At 42.8% G+C, this 19,684-nt stretch overlaps 2 protein-coding genes across 2 annotated transcripts in view; one reads left to right on the top strand and one right to left on the bottom strand.

Annotated features, from left to right (window-relative positions):
- The window catches only part of HPCAL1 (hippocalcin like 1), a 177,960-nt gene that overhangs the window by 6,017 nt on the left and 152,259 nt on the right, over window positions 1-19,684 (bottom strand). The gene's annotated exons all lie outside the window — the stretch shown is intronic.
- ODC1 (ornithine decarboxylase 1) lies at window positions 7,039-18,637 on the top strand. Its single transcript, XM_006276801.4, has 12 exons — window positions 7,039-7,150; window positions 9,576-9,715; window positions 9,817-9,966; window positions 10,939-11,112; window positions 11,339-11,511; window positions 11,959-12,093; window positions 12,307-12,388; window positions 12,888-12,971; window positions 14,608-14,770; window positions 14,874-14,986; window positions 15,308-15,522; window positions 18,148-18,637. The coding sequence occupies exons 3-12, from the start codon at window positions 9,865-9,867 to the stop codon at window positions 18,299-18,301; spliced, it is 1,395 nt and encodes a 464-aa protein (XP_006276863.1). The 5' UTR covers window positions 7,039-7,150; window positions 9,576-9,715; window positions 9,817-9,864; the 3' UTR covers window positions 18,302-18,637.

The raw sequence follows: 19,684 nt of genomic DNA on the forward strand, positions 1-19,684 counted from the left end.
CCAGATTTGTAACATCTGAACAACAATAACAAAAACTCCAGTCATTTTCAGATTTAGACCTTTATTTATACCTTTTTTTGGTTCCTTTTTTCCCTACAACTGCCTTGAGTTTTAGGTTTTTCTTCCCTTCTTGGCTTCTCAGAGTTTTTGATGTTTAGTGTAAACCTGAGTTGTCCTATTCTTTGGCAGAACCATGAATATCCAGATAGGAAGGCTGTGCTCAGTACCAGCTCACTGCTAATGTGGCCTACTTCCTGTTTTTAAACGTGTAAAAGTTTCCTGTGAGTGAGTATACATGTACAAGAAAAAAAAGCAGTTCGGGAGATTGTCTTGTTTCTTCTTTAGTTGATTTCAACCAACCTCATTAGCACGTCCAGACATTTCACTTATCCGCTGCCCAAGCTTCCCTCCTGCATCTTGCCTACCTGCTTCTATAATTATTTTCTTTATTTCCTCCTTCAAGGGATTCCCACGGGATTCCAGTTTTCATCATCCCTGTCAAAAAGCTCAAACTTAGAGGAAGTGATTGTCACTTCTTTAAAGACGAAAAGCCATCCCTCCTGAGCCAAGGCTGTGCTGTAGTTGCCTCCCTTTCTGTCTGTTACATATGTGCTGTGTGGATTCAAAATGCTATGGGGTTAGAATTGCAGTGGGTAGCACTTGATATCAAATTTTCACAAGTGTACTGGCTTATATCAGGTGCAGTGCAGGAAAAAATCATGTTCGCTGCCTCCTGAGTGCTCTCAATGGTCAAAGACTTCCCGGGTTGAGCTTAGATTTTGTAGTATCCCAAGCAAGAGCCAGAATCTAGCTTGCTTAAGTAGAGGGAGATGTAAAATTGAGCTACACATGTTTTGTCCTTGTGGTAAAGTCAGTACTGTACTGCATAGATAGGAAATGTTGCTCCTGCTACAGGGCGGCAAAACTCCCACTGACTTTCCATTAATATCGGATCAGCCCCTTAGTAACATGAAATTAGGAACAAGGTCAGTACCTGAGTTTTACTCGCTATGATTTGTCTTTTTGTGATGACTGGTGATAGACGTCACTTAGGGAAAAAGCAAAGAAGAATATTCTTTTTAAAAGTCTGACTGGTCTTTGCTAACTCTGGACTCAAGCTTGCATCCATTAAAGCTTGTATCAAATTCCCTCTGCCATTCATGGGAGAGGAGCAAATCCTTTCATGTAGGTTGAGACTGGAAAATATCCAAAAAAAGAACTTTTGAAAACAGGAGCAGAGGGAAACAGGAATCACAAGGCAAGTGTAGGACCAAGAATGGTCACTCCAGGTATAAGAAATGTTTGCTTTAAAAGGAGGCTCGACCATGAACTTATACATGCATGTGTTGTTCTTCCTTTCATTTTTGCGTGATCTTTTTTTCCTACTAACAAAATAGACCCTGATAACAAAAGACAATGCCAGCAATGCGTCCCAAGCACTCATTCTGTAAGACCACACTAGGAAAAAAATCGTCTCTCTAAGGAAGCAGAGCTCAGTGTCAAGGCAAAAGCAAAGGAAAAAAAGATTGTCAAAGTTATGAAATGTGATTTAAATAACATCCTTTTAACACTGATGGCCCTTCCCTTCATCTGTCTTGTTACAGCTATGGCAAACATCTCTGTGTACTGCAGACAATTTTGACATACATAGCACGTGTTGAAATAAAAGTATAAACAGGATGGCTGCAGGATCAAGAGACAAATTCATCCCTAGCGCAACTTGCTTGGTTCCAATGGAATTACACTAAAGATGACCTTGGCTCAATGTCAGCCTTGACTCTGAATTTCCTTTCTTTCGTATGTGCCAAAAATGTGATGTGCCATGTCATGTTGTGCACATGTAACACCTGGTCTTAGGGTCAATGGGAGTTTCACACTGATTTTATCCCATATCTTGCTTAGTTTGTACTTTTTTTTAATCAGCAGACTCCTAGGTAACAAAACAGAAGACTGCAAAACAAATATGATAACTTCAATGTTGTGTCTGTGCACGTGTGGGCATGCACATGTGTGAGCACATGCTTTGCAACTGTCAGGAGGAAAAACTTTCTCTATGAAACATAAATTTTATTTATGAGACAAGAAACCTGAATTCCCAAAGAAGTAAAATAAAGTATTGTCTTATTCTCCCCAACCCATTTATTACCACATATTTCTTTTAAACAATAAGCACCTTCCCTCTGTCATTTGTGTTTTTAAAATTAACACAATCATATTCAGATATAGTAGGAACAGGGTCAGTAAAGACTACAAAGCTGCACCTGCTGACACTGGAACTGAATTTGGCTTGAACACAAGGAAGACATTTTCTTCCAGGTATTATCCAGTTAAAAATTTAGATGGGTGCTTAACCTTATGCCTATACATAATTTCATTGTGCAGGTTCCTGACTTAAACTATGATTGCTTTATTAAAAAATAACAGAGGGAATTGATACATTGTCCTGTGTCTTATATATGTAATGTGCTGCAGGAACATGGCAAGGTAACACAGTAACAAAATCAAACAACACAGTTATATGGCTCAAATTGTACCTTTGAGCAGAACGAAAGGAAGTAGATGTAGATTAAATATTTCATCCTGTTCGCTGAATTTAAAATGCCTGTTTCAGCAACAGGCTTAAGATAATTGTCACCCAAGAGGCTTTTTTGTCATGTCTTGTGACACACATCTGGAACACCTCTCAGCTGAAGGGACTCCATACAAGTGCTTTCTTAGTCTCTGCTGCGGTGATGGATGGCTACTAGCATATAGAGCGCACTGAACAGCAGGGGAAGTACAGCGATGTGGGAAGGGAAAAGAAAGTGCTGCATTTAGGCTAGAAGCAGACAATGTTGAATGAAGCAGATCAGCTGTGTTGCAATATGTCTTCACTGAAAGCAACACAACATCACCCATTGTCTTGTCCTTGATGGTGCAGGAGAAGGGGTGATGTGATTGCAGAGGTGGTTTTGCTTTCCCTGACAGCCAGACTCATCCCCTGCAATCAGCTTTCTCCTCTCATCCAGACTTGCTCCTGCAATCGCAGAGGATAGGTCTGACTGAGAAGGTCACCCTGGCTTCCTCACTTCTGGAAAGGTGCCCTGAGATTTGTGGGATGCCTCTCTGTAAGTGGGGGAAGCCAGGATAGTAGTCTGGAGACATGAAGGGCACCTGCACCAAGTGGCTGGAGAGTGCAAACAGCTCTGCCTTCCTGTACTCTCCTGCCACAGACCCAATAGATGTCCACTGTAATAAAGTGGCAATGTTATTACTATCTTTCATTGTGCCACTGATTTTTTTATTGCAGCACAAATGAGACATCAGGCAATGTCTGTTTCCATGCTTTGATAAGAATCTCTGACACGTCCTTCCTGGCTGTCACCTTTACACTCAGAGTCCAATTTCCACTGCAAAGTCAATAAGGCTTTTGGCTCTCCAGTGCTGAAGATGAGGCTGAAGTACTTTCCTTATTCCCAGTTTCTTGCTTCTGCTTCCTGGTTCTTCCTTATTCCCCGTTTCCAGGGGTTTTTTTTCAAAGTTACTCTTTACACAAGTAAAGGTTGTTAGTAATGAATTCAACATGCCAGAGTTAGAGATTTCATAAAAAAATGTATATTTTCTACTAAGAAATTAATAAATATTATATCACATATCAAGTACATTGTCCTGAATAAGAAGCTGAGTTTAGGATGGGATTGTGAGGAAAAATCCACTTAAGGTCACCATAAATCACACATCTCTATGACCAAGAGACTCCTTTGAATAAGCCTAGGTAGGGTGCTGCCTGACCCAAAGCTCAGTTTTTGAGTGCCATTCTGTTAACTGACAGCCACCCAGGCCTGTGTGCTATGTACATAGCGTGGAATAAGGAGCCAGGGTTGGGATGGGATTGTCAGGCAAAATCAGCCTCAGGTCACCCCAAACCACATATCTCCATCACTAGGGGGCTCTCCTGAAGAACCTGGGTAGGGCTGCTGCCTGACCCAAAGCTCAGTTTTCTAGTGCCATCTTGCCAACTGACATGTCCCACCCCAGCTGAATTTATTGTTAAGTAAATTTACTTAAATAATTTAAATGTATTTAAATGTATGTAATGGTTTGGATCTTTTGGGTTAGAGCATGTGGAGCACTGCACTGTTCTAGAGAGCAGAAGTGCCAAAGGTATGATTCACAGGCCAGACGTAGCAGCTTTTGCCTGATAATTCCAGCCCAAATTCAGTTCCTTATTCATGCTCTAACCCAAAAGATCCAAACCATTACATTTAAATACATTTAAATTATTTAAGTAAATTTACTTAACAATAAATTTACTTTAAAATACATTTAAATTTACTTAAAATTAAGTACATTTTACCTTAAAACTGTACCTGCACATAGTAGAGGAACATAATTCCAAATAGATACAGTCACACAGTCATTGTGTAAAGACATGATAGGTGCTTATCCAAAATCCCTCATATTGGTCAAAATTTCTGCCTCAGAACATGGTTTCTGAGAAAAGACAACAAAGACAATGAACCAACTCAGCTCCTTATTCAGTGCCATATACTTCTAGGCTTCTTCGGGATAGTCCCCATATCATAGAGATCTGTGATTTGGGATACACCTGGTAGATTTTGCCCCATAATCCCAGTGCAAACTCAGATCCTTATTCAATGCTAGGTACAGGGAGTCCTCGATTTACATTTCACGTTACAACGTTTCGCGCACACAAGGTTTATAAATTGACACCCTGTTTCAACTTTATGACCTCAGTTTCAACTTACAATGCTTGAGCCAATGCTACGACACGCCAGCGAACAAGTTCGCTGCATCGCTCATCTCCCTGAAGAACATCTGTCCAAACTTCCTTGGACACTTTCCTTAAGAAAGCAGACGAGACTCCAGAAAAACCTGCAGCCAAGACTCCCGAGAAGATTCCAGTCAAGAACCCTTCAAAAAGTCCAGCAAAGTCACCTCAAAGAAGTCCTTCCAAATCAATATGATTGCTATTGCAGTATAAATACATTAATGTAGCTATATTACTCATCTATAATTGATTGAGAACAACATTCTGGGTTATTTTTGGTGAAAATAGGGTATCGGGCCTTGGTTCAGGAACCAACGCCCCATTTATAACATTGTTTCTTATGAGAAAATTGGTTCTGCGTTACAATGTTTTGACTTAAGATGCATTTTTCAGGAAACAATTGTGTCATAAGTCTGAGGACTGTCCATACATAGCATACAGGCCTGGAGGCTGTCATTTGGTGGGATGGCTCTCGAAAACTGATGCTTAGCTGCTGCCTAAGTTTATCCAGGAGAGCCTCTTAGTCATAGAGATGTGTGATTGGGGTGACCTGAAGCAGAGTTTGCCCGTCCTAAACTCAGCTCTTTATTCAGGGCAATGTACTTGATGTGCAATCTAATATTACATTTTTATTAACAAATATACATTTTTGATGAAATATCTAACTCTGGCATGTTGAATTCACTGCTAACAACTCCAACTGTGTAAAGAGTAACTTTGAAAAAGGAACTGGGAACAGGGAATAAGAACCAGGAACCAGCTTCAGGTCTGGCAGCACCCAGCCCAGGCTTCCTCAGGAGAGTCCCCCGGTCATATGGACATGTGGTTTGGGGTGACGTGAGGCAGATTTTGCCCCAAGACTTTGATCTCACATCAACTTCAACTCCTTACTTGCTGTTATGTGCATAGCACACAGGTCTGGGGTGGATGCCATTTCATAGATTCATAGACAGTAGGGCTGGAAGGGACCTCGGGAGATCACCGAGTCCAGCCCCCTGCCCCAAGGGCAGGAAGTCAGCTGGGGTCAAAGGATCCCAGCAAGATAAGCGTCCAAACATTTCTTAAAGGAGTACAAAGTAGGTGCTTGGCAGCAGGACTCTCAAAAACCAAGCTTCAGGTTGGGCAGCCTTCTGTCCAGATGCCCTCAGGAGAGTCCCCCAAAGGCATGGATGATTTAGGGCATAGGCGACATGTGACAGGGCACATGCCCTCCCCCAAGCTTGGCTGCCGCCAAAGTTGCCATCAGCTTCTGCAGGCGGTCGCCGATCGCCACCCCCCACCCCACCGCTGATACTGGCAGTGGCGTCTGCGGGCAGTTCCTGCTCACCACGTAGGGTGGCCATCATAGAGGACAGTCTGGTTGTCCTCTGTCCTCGATTGTTACGAAACCAGAAGCCTTTATGGCCTCTATTTTTCTCTTGAAAAGAAACATAGAGGACATAAAGGTGTCATGTTTTGTATCAAAAGGACAGAGGAAAAAGTAGCAGAAAACCGGAACATCCTCAATGATGGCCACCCTATCACCCCCCCCGCCCCGCCCCCAGCACCAGTGCCTGCGGGCGCTCCCCGCCGCCTACAAATAGTATCGCCCCCCTGCCTGGTCTCTGGAGGCACCAGTCGCTCATGGTTTGGGGTGACCTGAGGCAGCTTTTACCTGACAATCCCATGCTGACCTCAGCTCCGTATTCAGCGCTAGGTACACGGCGTGCGAGCGCAAGATGTGTGGGGGCCACTTGGCAGAATAACACCGGACCCCGGGTTTTGTGTCTCGTCGCGCCCTGCCCAGGTGGCTCCAGCACACTCCCCCTTCGCAGCGCCCGGGGCTTGGCGTGTCCCGAGGGGGATTTCGCCCCAGGGCTGGGCCACGCGTGTCTCGTCCTTGGCTTCAGGGAAGGACCAGTCACGGCCCCGCAGACAGGACGGCGGCTGAAGCCGGTTTTCTGTCCCCGGGAATAAGGAACTAGCTCCAGCCGCATCCCCCGGAACGACCCGACCTCAGCTTCTGCCTCAGGGGCTCGGCTGAGCCCTTTCCGCGCTGCCCAGCTCCCTGGCGGGACGCGGGAAGGAAGGAGTGGCGGGGGCCGGGGCCAGGGCCAGGGCCAGAGTCAGGGCGGGGCACCGGGGGCCGGCGGCCGTTGGCTGTTGGGGGGGCGTGGCAGGCAGGCGCCACGCGAGCGGGCGGGGCCGCGGTGACGTCACAATAGCGGCGCGGCCGGGCGCAGCCGAACGGGGCTGGTTTGAGCTGGTCGTTGCCGGGGCGACGCGGGCGCCTATAAAGGCGGCGGGCAGCGGGGCCGGGGCTTTGTCGCGCTCCGCAGCCTCCTCGGTGCGGGTCGGTGCCGGGCGGGAGCGGCGGAGCGGAGCGGAGCGCGGCCAGAGGTGAGGGGCTGCCGCGGAGCGGGGCAAGCGGCGGCGGCCACGTGTCGCAGGGGCCGGGGCCTGTTGGGCGCGGGCACGAGGCCACGGGGGGCGGCGGTGTCCCGGGGGCCTCACCCGGGCGGGGACCCCGCTACAGGGCGCCCCGCTCCCTGGCTTGCAGACGCTTGACGTGGCATCCCCCGGTGGCATGTCTTGTCCCTGGAGGCAGTGGGGGCCGGAGCGGAGTGCGCGCCGCGCCGCTCCTCCCGGTGGTGGCACAGGAGCGGGGCCGGGCGGATCGAGGGATTACCCTGCCCTGCGGTGGTAACTTTGGGCCGCCTAACGAGTGCTTTAAGAGCTTAACGTGGCCGATCCAGGGCTTGCCCAAAATGACCGTGCGGGGAGGGGAGGCCCCGAAGCAGAGCTCAGAGCCGGCACCGCTGAGCACGTGCTGGTCATGGCAGAGGTGCCGGGCACCGGGGGTCGGAGGGCCCCGGGCCCCCTTGGGAAGAAGCTGTCACCCGAAACGTGTAAAACTTCCCACTTGTCCGGCATGCTGCCGCCCCGCAGAAATCCAAGGCGACACTGCGGGGCTGGACACAACACGGGCTGACACGGATGCCAGCGCAAACGGGCAGCTGCTGATTGCGCAACGCACCGCTTCCGGTTAGCGTCAGACCCCTCTGCGGCTTACCGCATCTGGCTCGCTGTCGGGGGCGGGGCTGTGAGGGGCAGAGGCCAAGAAAATGCCTTGAGAAACTTTTCCTCCTGCCTTCCGGTGGTTGTGCAGTGGTTTGAGAGAGCAGAAAGGGCTCTGAAGCTTGCTCGTGCCACCGAAATCGAACCCTTCTTGTGTGTAACCATTTGGCAGCAGCCTTCAGTGTCGCGTGCTGGTTTCTGTTCTCTCTCTGCATTGTTGGAAAGTATTGCTCTTTGTCCTTATGATTTATCCATGTGTTTCCCTCCCTCTTATTTCTTCTATGCTCTCCACACCCTGTATGAAATACAAACACTTTTTTTTTTCTCTCCTGATATTCCTGATTGCAGTACAGACTTTGTTGGTAGAGTTGAGACTAACCTGGGTCCCGTCCCCCCCAGTGTCATATGATCCCCATTTCACAGAAGGGAGATGCAAGCACAGAGACTATACTACACTGCAGGATTAGCGTTATCTGGCATTTTAGATCAATTAATGAGTACTGTGCTTCTAATAACCTCTATTTTTGATCCAGTTCCTTAGAACAGCATTTGGTTGCTTAATGCAGAATTTATTTTTTTCCTTCATCAGTTTGCTTAATGGTCTATGCACCTTTCAGACTTGTTTCTCAAATGAGGCAGTAGTTGGACAGAACCTTAAAATAAGATGAAGTTTCCCAGAAGTGGTGGTAAATCAACATCAGCACATGAGTAGGATGCTGAATAGAGTGTGCTTGTGCTTTGGGGTGGTACAGAGACCATACGGATGGCTAGGTTTGCGACTGATGAGTACTGTTTGTCTAGGTCAGATTGTTGGAGACTTGGACATGGGAAGGAGTTACCATCCTGCTGCTTGATTAGTGCATGATTTTTTGCCTTTAAAGATTGTCATCTTCCAACTCTAAGGAAGTCCTTGTTATTGCAGGGGCCTCAATCACCAGTATTACATTTTGTGCCACTGATAAGAGTATGCTTTGGGGCCAGAAATATTTAGTCTAGTCAAAGTTACTGGTTCAACATAGGGGTTATTTTATATACTACAAGCCCTTACAGTCTGCAGAATGTATATTCTCACAGTCACTTCTGGCTGTGAGAACCATGCTGGATGCTTTGGATCCACAGCATGTGCTGTTACCACTTGGGTTGAAAATGTAACTTGCTAGCAGGGTTCTTTTCTGTGGGACAGTAGAGGAGTATTGATCTTCAGGAATTCTGGCAAGTTGTATGCAGGCTGGGCTGCCTTCTTCATGTTGCTTTTGGGCTGGTGGAGGAAAAAAATTGCTAAAATAGAAGAGAGTTTCATGCCACAGTAGATGCTGGTAGGCAGATGGAACAATTTTAGGGAAAAGCTTTCTAAGCTGTCACATCCTTGATCTGGAACAATGCCCATTCCCTTCAGGGAGCTTAATCTCTAATAAACCTCTGAGCATTTGGAAATGGAGCTTTCAGAGGCCTGTAATTTGATTGGTTCTTATTGCACATGTAATTACTTGTAAATGAATTTCCAAGAGATGCAGTGATGAATAATTTAGTAAATGAAAACGGTTCCTGCTGCATGGTGTCAGAAATGGAAGCACCTTTATTTTACAAATGACTTTGTTTTAAGGTGCAGTTCTTTTCAGGTTCTTTCTGATGCTAACATAGAGGACAACTGAGGATTTTTTTTTTTTTTAACTTCCAGAACAGATTTGCAAATATGACACTGCATTTGACTTGGTGTTTTTTGTTTTTTTTTTCTCTTCTTAAACAGTGTCAAAGCTACATTCTCCAACTGCTGCACAGAGGCCACACAACTTATTTTGTGGTTAGCAGGAGTTTGTTTTTCTGGAGAGTCTTTGGGCACGTAGCTGAAAGAATCCTGAGTACAACTGCCATCTTCTAGCTATTCATGTAAGTTATCTTCTAGTTGTTCCTGTCCAGTGCTTTACTAATGTTTGCATTGTTCCATGAATTTGAATTAACTCATGAATCCTCCTTTTTTGTATCAACAGTTTGTTGCACTAGAAATCACCTTAGACGTATACTTAAACGCTTAGACCATGACCAGCTTCAGCAACGAGGAGTCTGATGTCCTCTTGCTTGATGAAGGCTTTACTGCCAAGGATATTCTAGACCAAAAAATAAATGAAGTCTCTTCCTCTGTAAGTATGCTATCAAAACAAGAGTGCATTTTCTGATGGTACAGTTCTATAGACCAAGGTCCAGATCCTAGTCTGCCTACTGCATGTCTGTTTTTGTAGCAGCTTTGCACATTGTTCTCTTATTCTCTCAATAGGCAGTCTAGTGAGCCCTGAAGAGGGTGACCCTATTCTATCCTGTGGGCATGCAAGGTTTCCCATTCTGGCAAGGCATAAAGCTCTGCACAGGGGGTCGACAGCCAATAGGAAATGTAAGGCACAGGAGTGTATCTGAATTTGGGGCTGCACATAACGCACTCCATGTTGGGATCCTAGCCAAGGAAGACCTAGCTACCCCTTGCTAAAGAGGTTTTAGTAATGAAGGTAGGAAGTGCGAGACCTGGGCTCTAGGTTCTCTTTGGGATACCGTGAATTGAAGCCGTATCTCCCACTTAGTCAGGTGGTTAAGACACTTTTCTACGGGCTAGGAAGGGTTCAGGTCATCCTCACTGTCTCTGAAGCTAAGGCACCAGCCAACTAGGAGTGCAAGAGTCTTGGGGCCCAAACTGGACGAAAGGCAGACTGACTCCATAAACAGTTGAGGAGGGTACTCCCATGGGAGAGGGGAGCCTTTTGCTTTGGGCTCTGCTCCCAATGCTGTTTACGTATTTTGCATAAAATAGTGTATAAAAAGCATTGGGCATACAGGTCTCCCTCTCACTCAGGTGAGTTCCTGCCTCCTTGCTTTCTGTAATTTGGATATCTTAAGACTAAAATGAATAATGTGTATTGTAGCAATAGATGCATTAGCAGGTTTTCAGGGGCTGAAACGGTACAACAGACCAGCATTTAGCCAGATTTTTGGTATCTCTACTACATGGATATCTTGGTCCCAGATCCTGTTTTAAGAATTTTGTACAAGATAATCTGCCTGATCTTACTGCATACAACTTGAAGTAAACAGACTTGTAAAATTATATAACACATTCCTTCTAGGATGATAAAGATGCCTACTATGTTGCTGACCTTGGAGATATTGTAAAGAAGCACATCCGGTGGCATAAAGCCCTCCCTAGAGTAAAGCCGTTTTATGCTGTCAAATGTAACGACAGCAGAACTGTAGTGGAGACGCTTGCTTCTCTTGGTGCAGGATTCGACTGTGCCAGTAAGGTAAGTGCTTCAGTGCCAAGAAAAGTTTGTTTGTTTGTTTGTTTGTTTGTTTGTTTGTTTTGTACAACAAGTTTGTCTAAGCGAAGCTGAACACCATCAAGTGTTAGCTGAATGCAAGATCTGCATTTTCATATGCTTTCTAACAAGTTTGATCATTCATTTCTTGAAGATGTTGGATATCTTGTTTCTTCCTAAACTGTAACCTACTAAAGCAATTCTTTTTCAGACTGAAATGCAGCTGGTGCAGAGCATGGGTGTATCTCCTGAGAGAATAATATATGCAAATCCTTGCAAACAAGTCTCTCAAATCAAGCATGCTGCAAATAATGGTGTACAGATGATGACTTTTGATAGTGAAGTAGAGCTGATGAAAATTGCAAGGGCACATCCAAAGGCAAAGTAAGCATCTACTGTTTCTTTGTGTATGTTAATAAGCTTACTATCAGAGATTGATTTATATAAGCCAGTTCCCTGAGTAACACAAACTTAGCTTTATTATTATTCTTTAGTTGGAAGAGGATGTAGAAATCTGTCTAGCAAGTGAAATGCCAAAACAAATGCTTTTTTTTTTTTTTTTTTTTTTTTTTTCACATGACTTTGAAATTTACATCTTAGTAGTTTATTAGCTCATGAAGAAGAGCAGACCGGAAAAACTGTTTGCATGTATAAATGAGTTGTGTTTTTTTTTTTTTTTTTTTAACCACATTAAGGCTGCATTTGCCTGATATCTTACCTTAGACTAGCTATAAGGTACCCAAATACATGGTTGAATTCTTTTTGACCGAATTATCTGTTGCTGTAGATAAGATGCACTAGATAAGGCACTAAATTGGATGTTGTTTCTAGGTTGGTCTTGCGCATTGCAACTGATGACTCGAAAGCAGTTTGTCGCCTGAGTGTTAAATTTGGAGCTACTCTTAAAACGAGCAGAGTTCTTTTGGAGCGGGCAAAAGAACTGAACCTTAACATTATTGGAGTCAGGTTAGTTATAACTTTGCTCATGAAAACAAACTGTCAAAACATGATTTTTCAGAAGATTACTTGTTAACAATGTATTATTAGAAACAGTTATGATGAAGAAATTTTTTTTTTTTTTTCTATTGGTACCCTGAAGTGCTACAGAGCTTTGTCTAAGTGGCTGCTTATAACTCAAATTACCAAATGGCAACTAGAATCTTTGCCTCTGTCTCCTAGCTTCCATGTGGGAAGTGGCTGTACAGACCCAGAAACCTTTGTTCAAGCTATTTCTGATGCCCGTTGTGTCTTTGATATGGGAGTAAGTACACATTTCCTTTAAGAGCATTGCTTTTGCACCATCATGTTACTGCACAGGCAATACCACTAGTTTGTCAGAATGAATTGCCACTTGAACAGCCATGTACAACTCTGAATCCAAAACATCAACTTAATTGATGTTTAACCTTTCCCATGTTGTATTGAGTGTTCATATTGTGAAATAGGCAGCTATTTTTGAACTGTGATAACTCAGACATATGATACAGTATCAGAGTGGTGTGGAAAATATGAGATTTAAGTTGACTATAACTCTTTGTGGGGTCTGGGTGTGTGAGAGGTATGCACTGGTAGCTTGTATGAAAACCAGGACATAAAATGGACTAGTCTGTTTCTTGTTTTTTAATTGTCATAGCAAAATATGATTTTTAAAAAACAAACGAAAACAAAACCAGCAACCTTATACTAAGGTGTTAGAAGCAAGTTTAAAAATGGTTCCTGAATCGCTACTTGGCATGATAGTGTCCCATTTACTTTTTCAGGCTGAGCTTGGTTTCAGTATGTACCTGCTTGATATTGGCGGTGGCTTTCCTGGTTCTGAAGATGTCAAGCTTAAATATGAAGAGGTATGGGTGACTAGTTAACATCATCAGATTGTAGAGGCATTTTAATTATCTATGATGCAAACTTGGGGCAAAAATATATCTAGTGCATATTATAGGACCATGCACATGTCAAGGCCATGTTGCATTTTCTCTTTTGTCAGTATTAAAGCTCCTAATATCTTAAAGGAATCCTTTTTTTCATGACTATATACATTTTGAAGTCCATAATTCTCATGTGTTACCTAATAATAGAATTAAATAAAGTTGGCACTGCCTCATTAAATAGCTGTATGGCTTTAGTTAAGGAACTTGGTATAATATATACACATGGCAAAGACTTGTGAAGGCTCTTAAATTAAGAGTTAGAGGGGTGCTAAGACTATATAATTAAAGACTAGTTACTCTGTGGCTGAGATGCTATAGCTGTACAAGTAAGCAGATTATTGCTGTACGAACTCTATCGTGGACCTGATATTTCAGTCTTGTTCATATTTACAAGCTGCAACCGGAGAAGGGGGTGAAAGATCTTGGACTTGTTGTTTTTGTTTTGTTCTGTTTTAACACACACACACCCTCTTCCATACATGTGAGGCAGTGTACTGGGCTAGAATAACTGGGTCAGACTGTAGACCTATAGCATTTCTTACGTTGGAAGTTGCAATAAACTGCACTGTCCTTTGTGACCCAACCCTTTAAGAATGGCAGTCGCCTGACATAAGAATGGACAACGAGTGGTGTGTAATAATATTAAATGCAGCAGCACATCAATATATACCAGCTAAATGCCTAGTTGCTGTATCCTTGAATTATTGTCCATGTCTTAATAAAATGGGAATGAGTAGTTCTGTTCCAAAATAGAGAGAAATGCTTTTACAGCTCTTAAAATATGAAAAAAGATGTAATTTTTTTGTTTGGGTTGCAAAAAGGTAGAACCATTTTGTGAATAAGAGGGAGCATCTGTACAAGACGCTTAATGCACAGTAGCCTAATAACGCCACACAGTAGTGTGCTGGGCAAAAACCATGACAATACACTACTACTACTACTACTACTACTACACAGTAGTATTACTACTGCACAGTAAGCATCACAAAACCATGTGCCGGTTCTACTACACAGTAACTATAGTTATTGCACATTTAGTTAGTACTTCATTAAGCAAGTACTAAACTAAATGTGCAGTATCTACTACATACTGCACAGTAATGAATGTGTAGACATGCCCAGAGAGATTGTACGTGTGCTGGAAATGATTTCTCCATCTCAAACCTGGCTTCTAAAAAATTACCAAGGCTTTAAATGACTTGTGGGAAGCCAACCAGGATGTGTGGTGGACCTCTTGTTTAAACTTACATTTTTAAAATGTTATGCTTTTATAAATATTGAATAAGTATTGAAGATAATACCTTACTCTGCATATACTACTCTCAGATCTGTAAAATCTTAAAGATGGCCTAAAATGGTATGGGCAGGTAAAACAATTCTTTTTTAGATTAAGCAAGCAGCTATGACATACTGGGCATAGTATTTTGTCATGGGTTTAAGATTTCATTTTACAAGATCTTGTTTTAGGGTTTTTTTTTTTTGGTTTTTTTTAAATGTTACTTAATTGGCCATCAAATCAGCAAGTAACAGTTTACTTTTCTGTATCTTTTAGATCACAAATGTAATTAATCCAGCGCTGGACAAATACTTTCCTTCCGATTCTGGAGTAAAAATTATTGCAGAACCTGGAAGATACTATGTTGCATCAGCTTTCACATTGGCAGTTAACATAATTGCAAAAAAAGTTGTATTAAAGGAGCAGGCAGGTTCTGATGGTATGTAAATCTAATCGCCTGATTGTATTTGCAGTCGGGTGCAAGTATTCCCAAAGTATTCTCAAAGTATTCTTATTGGCATCTTCTCATCTCTTTGTTCCAGATGAAGATGATACTAATGACAAAACTCTCATGTACTATGTGAACGATGGAGTGTATGGTTCATTTAACTGCATATTATATGATCATGCTCATGTTAAGCCCATTTTGCAAAAGGTTTGTATACTTCATTATAGCTAATACTGCTCATCACACTCTTAATGTAGAGGTAGTAAAAAAACTGGTGCCTCAGCAAGTCTAGTTCTTCCCATCTTTTGATTCTTTTTACCCCAGCCAATCTCTGGGTTGACAAATGTGGCCTTGGACCATGCGGTTGACCACTGTAGAAAATATGGAGCAGCGGCTACCTTTTTTTCTTGCATGTTAGAACTAGAACCCAGCCTTTAATTTCAGCATTGCAATTACTGTATGTAGATTCCTGTTTTCAGTCCTCCTTAAATATTGCAAAGATAGTAACTGTTAAACTTCTCCCTTCAGAGACCCAAGCCAGATGAGGGCTATTATTCCTGCAGCATATGGGGGCCAACATGTGATGGTCTGGATCGTATTGTTGAGCGCTTTGATATGCCAGAGTTGCAAGTTGGTGATTGGATCCTGTTTGAAAATATGGGTGCCTATACTGTTGCAGCTGCTTCTACGTTTAATGGATTTCAGAGACCAGCAATATATTATGTGATGTCAAGGCCTGCATGGTTAGTAATTCTAAAAATTCTACTTCAGGTTGTCGGGGTGTAGGCTGTAGCTGTGTTGGTCTAAGGACATAGGCAGACAAGGTTCTTTGGGTGATTGATATCTTTTATTAGACCAATAGGTGGAGAACAATTATTAAGCAAGCTTTTGGGTTCAAAAACCCTTAGGCTAAGGAAGTTTCAGCAGTCGGTGTGTGTGCTCTTCCTGGATGGAATGAAAAAGTAAAGAAATAAAGATGCTCATTCCATCCAGGGAGAGCACACACCGACTGCTGAAACTTCCTTAGCCTGACTAAGGGTTTTTGAACCCAAAAGCTTGCTTAATAATTGTTCTCCACCTATTTAAGTTGGTCTAATAAAAGATATCAGTCACCCAAAGAACCTTGTCTTCCAAGAAGTCTTGATTAAAAATATCTGGTAAATAATGCCTTACTGGCACTTCTTATGAGCATACCAATGAGTAAAGCTACTTTGTACCTATTTTTGAGGACAAACCTAAATCATCCAAATTCTGTCTGTAGCAAGTAGTAATTAAAGGAATACTTAAACAGCTGTACTCTTCAGTAGCTAAGACTTCAAGTGCTGTGTGTAGTATAAAGAGGTTTAGTGAAAATGACTGACTGAAATCATTCTAGACCAGGGGCAGGCAACTGTTTTGGGCAGAGAGCCGCTTACTGAGTTTTGGCAAGCCATCAAGGGCCGCATGACGGGCAGCCCAGGGCAGATTAATGTTAACTTCCTAAATTTCTTTTTAGGGGCCCTGCAGGCCAGATAGAATGGCCTGGTGCACCACATCTGGCCCCTGGGCTGCATTTTGCCCACCCTGTTCTAGACATAGTAATAACAAATGCTGTTTTCTTTATACCAAGGATCTCTATTTACTTGGGTTTAGTTCAGTAAACAGCAGTTTATTGAACTAAAACAAGCTGACACAAATCACTTGAATGTAGACAGTCAACCATAATGTGGAAGTATTCTTTTAAAAGCTGGTCAACTTCTATCACATAAGTGGTGTGTATAAAATCTTTGATTGCCCTTGTGACAGCAGGACATTACAGGGGTGGGGGGAAAAGGTAAAATTAAGTTCTTCTCTTGGATATCACAATTTTAATATTAAGAGAGTGGTGCCCAGTATCTGCCCTTCTGGTGCTTATGTGGTCCCCTTTTGTATCAAAACAAAGCTACTAAATATGAATGAAGTGTAAATTAATAGTCATAGGAAAACATCTCTCTGAAGTACCTTGGGCAGGGTGGGGAATAGCTCTAAGAAGTGAAATACCCAATCCATTTAGTTTCCTGGGTGGTTTTTGTTTTGTGTTGGTTTTTTTTTTTTGTTTTTGTTTTTCCAGTGGGGCATGGAGGATATTACACTTTTAACTGACTGCAATGAGGAAAATGTCCCAGAGTAGACTTGAGTGTGCACATGGACAAACATACATTTTAATTGCTTTTAAAAAGAAAGGGGGAGTTGCTTGTCTGGGGCAGTGCAGCAGCTGTTGTACTTTAACTGTTTAAATCTGCAGGATCCTGTAGCAATTAAATTGGCTAAATTCATCCCACATTTCACCCCCAGTGAAGCAGAGTTTAAAACTGGAGTAGTTCTGGGATGCTTATAGCACTACAGCATCTTGTAGATCTAACAGTTGCATTGTAGACACGCCCAAAAGGTGTTACAAGTACATTTAAGCACAACTAAATTTAATGTGCATTAAGCAGCTTTTTTGGCAGGTGTCTACATGTGTAGAGTCTTGGCACTAAAATTGGTGTCAAGTCGCTGCAGCCCTGTGATGTGGCTGTGCAGACCTGGCACTAAAATGAGTGCCAGGTCATGTCTGTGCATTAATGTGCTTTAACTAATTGTGCCTAAAATGTTGATACCTGCAAATGCAGGTATCAAATTTTAGGCGCGATTAACCTAATTTTACCATTTTTAATGCACATTAGGGGCATGCACACATAGACATGTGCCTACAATGTCCATTAAATTAGGTTAATGCTTACTAATGTTTCTCGTGTAGACGCGCCCTTTGTATTGCAATCTTCTGAAATGAGTAAAATTGCTATATCTGTCTATACCCTATATTTGCAGAAACTGTCACCTTCAGTAGGTCTTGTTGGAAAGGCTCTACCACTCTGGTATTAATAGCAAAATTTTCCAGTTTTGGAAAGGCTTCATCCTTCAATTTTAAGGTGCCCAATCTGCTTGACTCCCACTATTTGGGGGAGTAAGAGCTTTCTAAGAGGAAGAGCTGTTTATTTGAAGTTCCATAGTATCTAGGAAGGATGACACTTAGTGGAATAGTCAGTTGACATGTCTTTTTTTCCCTAACTGGATGAAGTCTGAATTGTACATGTCCACATAAATGGCAGAAGTAGCTTACATATTGCTATTCCTGTTATGCTGAATATACCAGTTTTAAAGCTCAGCTGCTTTCTACTGATCACAGTGGTAAGTTTTCCAAAATAGAGGTAAATCTGCAGGTAAAGGCTAGTTATGCCAGTTTGGCTTACGGGCAGTTAAACATGTCCTGTTGGAAGGGTCAAGGTAAATCGGACATCCTGAAGTAGTTGGTTGGCCCTAAAACTGTTCTCTTAATGTTGACTCTCTTTCCCCCCCATCTTATATAGGCAACTAATGCAACGGATCAAGGAGGAAGGTTTTCCAGCTGAGGTGGAGGAGCAGGATGTCACTACTCTGCCACTGTCTTGCGCCTGGGAAAGTGGAATTGAATATTCAGCAACTTGTGCTTCAGCTACTATTAACGTTATAGACCCATTTTAGTTGGTATTTGCAAGTTTTTAGTATTTGAAATTAGGGCATTTTGGGGACCATTAACTTAAATCTTGCTAGAATTTTTAAATTTTTTTTTTTTTTTTCAAGTCTAGGTTTAGTATAAATGCAACAAAATGGATAACTAGGAGATGGGGGTCACATTTATCTGTGTTCCTATGGAAACTATTTGAATATTGTTTTTATATGGATTTTTATTCACTTTTCAAGTATGCTACTAAAGATTGATCCTTAGCTGTCAAACAAGCATTTGTAGCTTGTGTATGTCAGATGGGATCAGCTTAGTGTTGTGACCTAACTGCTTTAAAATAAAGTCTATTGAAATAAGTGGTCATTTGTTCTTTGCTATATATGAATTAAGCATCCATCCATGATGGCATTCAATTTGTATTTGTCTCTTGTGATTTTTATAGTTTGACCTCTGCACAGTGCACCCTTAATGGAATGTGGGCTGTACACTGTGGGGAGGTCTCTACTACTCTTTGCCAGCTCAGGTCCTTCTCCTAAATTTTAAATATTTGCAACCTCTTCATCACCCCAGAAGGAGGAAGTTTCTTAATCAACAGGTAGTTTCGTTTGCAACAAATGTTGTGCAAGTAGAGTTAAATCGTGTGCTTTCCTGGAAGACTTGTAGATGTTAGATTCATAGATGTTAGGGTCAGAAGGGACCTCAATAGATCATTGAGTCCGACCCCCTGCGTAGGCAGGAAAGAGTGCTGGGTCTAGATGACCCCAGCTAGATGCTTATCTAACCTCCTCTTGAAGACCCCCAGGGCAGGGGAGAGCACCACCTCCCTTGGGAGCCCGTTCCAGACCTTGGCCACTCGAACTGTGAAGAAGTTCTTCCTAATGTCCAATCTAAATCTGCTCTCTGCTAGCTTGTGGCCATTGTTTCTTGTAACCCCCGGGGGCGCCTTGGTGAATAAATACTCACCAATTCCCTTCTGTGCCCCCATGATGAACTTAACTTGTGTTTTAACATAGCATTAATTTCAGGGAAGCATTGCTTCTTGTTGGATATTCTTACAGCATATTTTATCTTTAGGGCTAGGGACAAAAATTACACACACACAGTAATTTTAAGTGAGCCAGAAACTGGTTCAGATCTGTAACACAACAGAAATTTAGTGGCCGGTGCACTGCCGCTGCCACACCCCCCCCCCCCCCCGGCTCCGGGCCCGCTCCTCCCTTCTGTCCTCCTGCTTGGGGTCCAGGCCCGTATTTTGTTTTCCCCCCCCGCCCGGACTAAGGTTTTGATGCCGCTTGGCTTACATAGAACCAGAAACTCAGTGATAGTAGTGAAGAATGAGACGCATCTTCTTCATGCACAGTCCCATGCTGCTTCTGTGGCTGCCATGACCAAGTTAATTTTAT

Source organism: Alligator mississippiensis, chromosome 1, assembly GCF_030867095.1.
Source record: "Alligator mississippiensis isolate rAllMis1 chromosome 1, rAllMis1, whole genome shotgun sequence".
NCBI lineage: Eukaryota > Metazoa > Chordata > Crocodylia > Alligatoridae > Alligator > Alligator mississippiensis.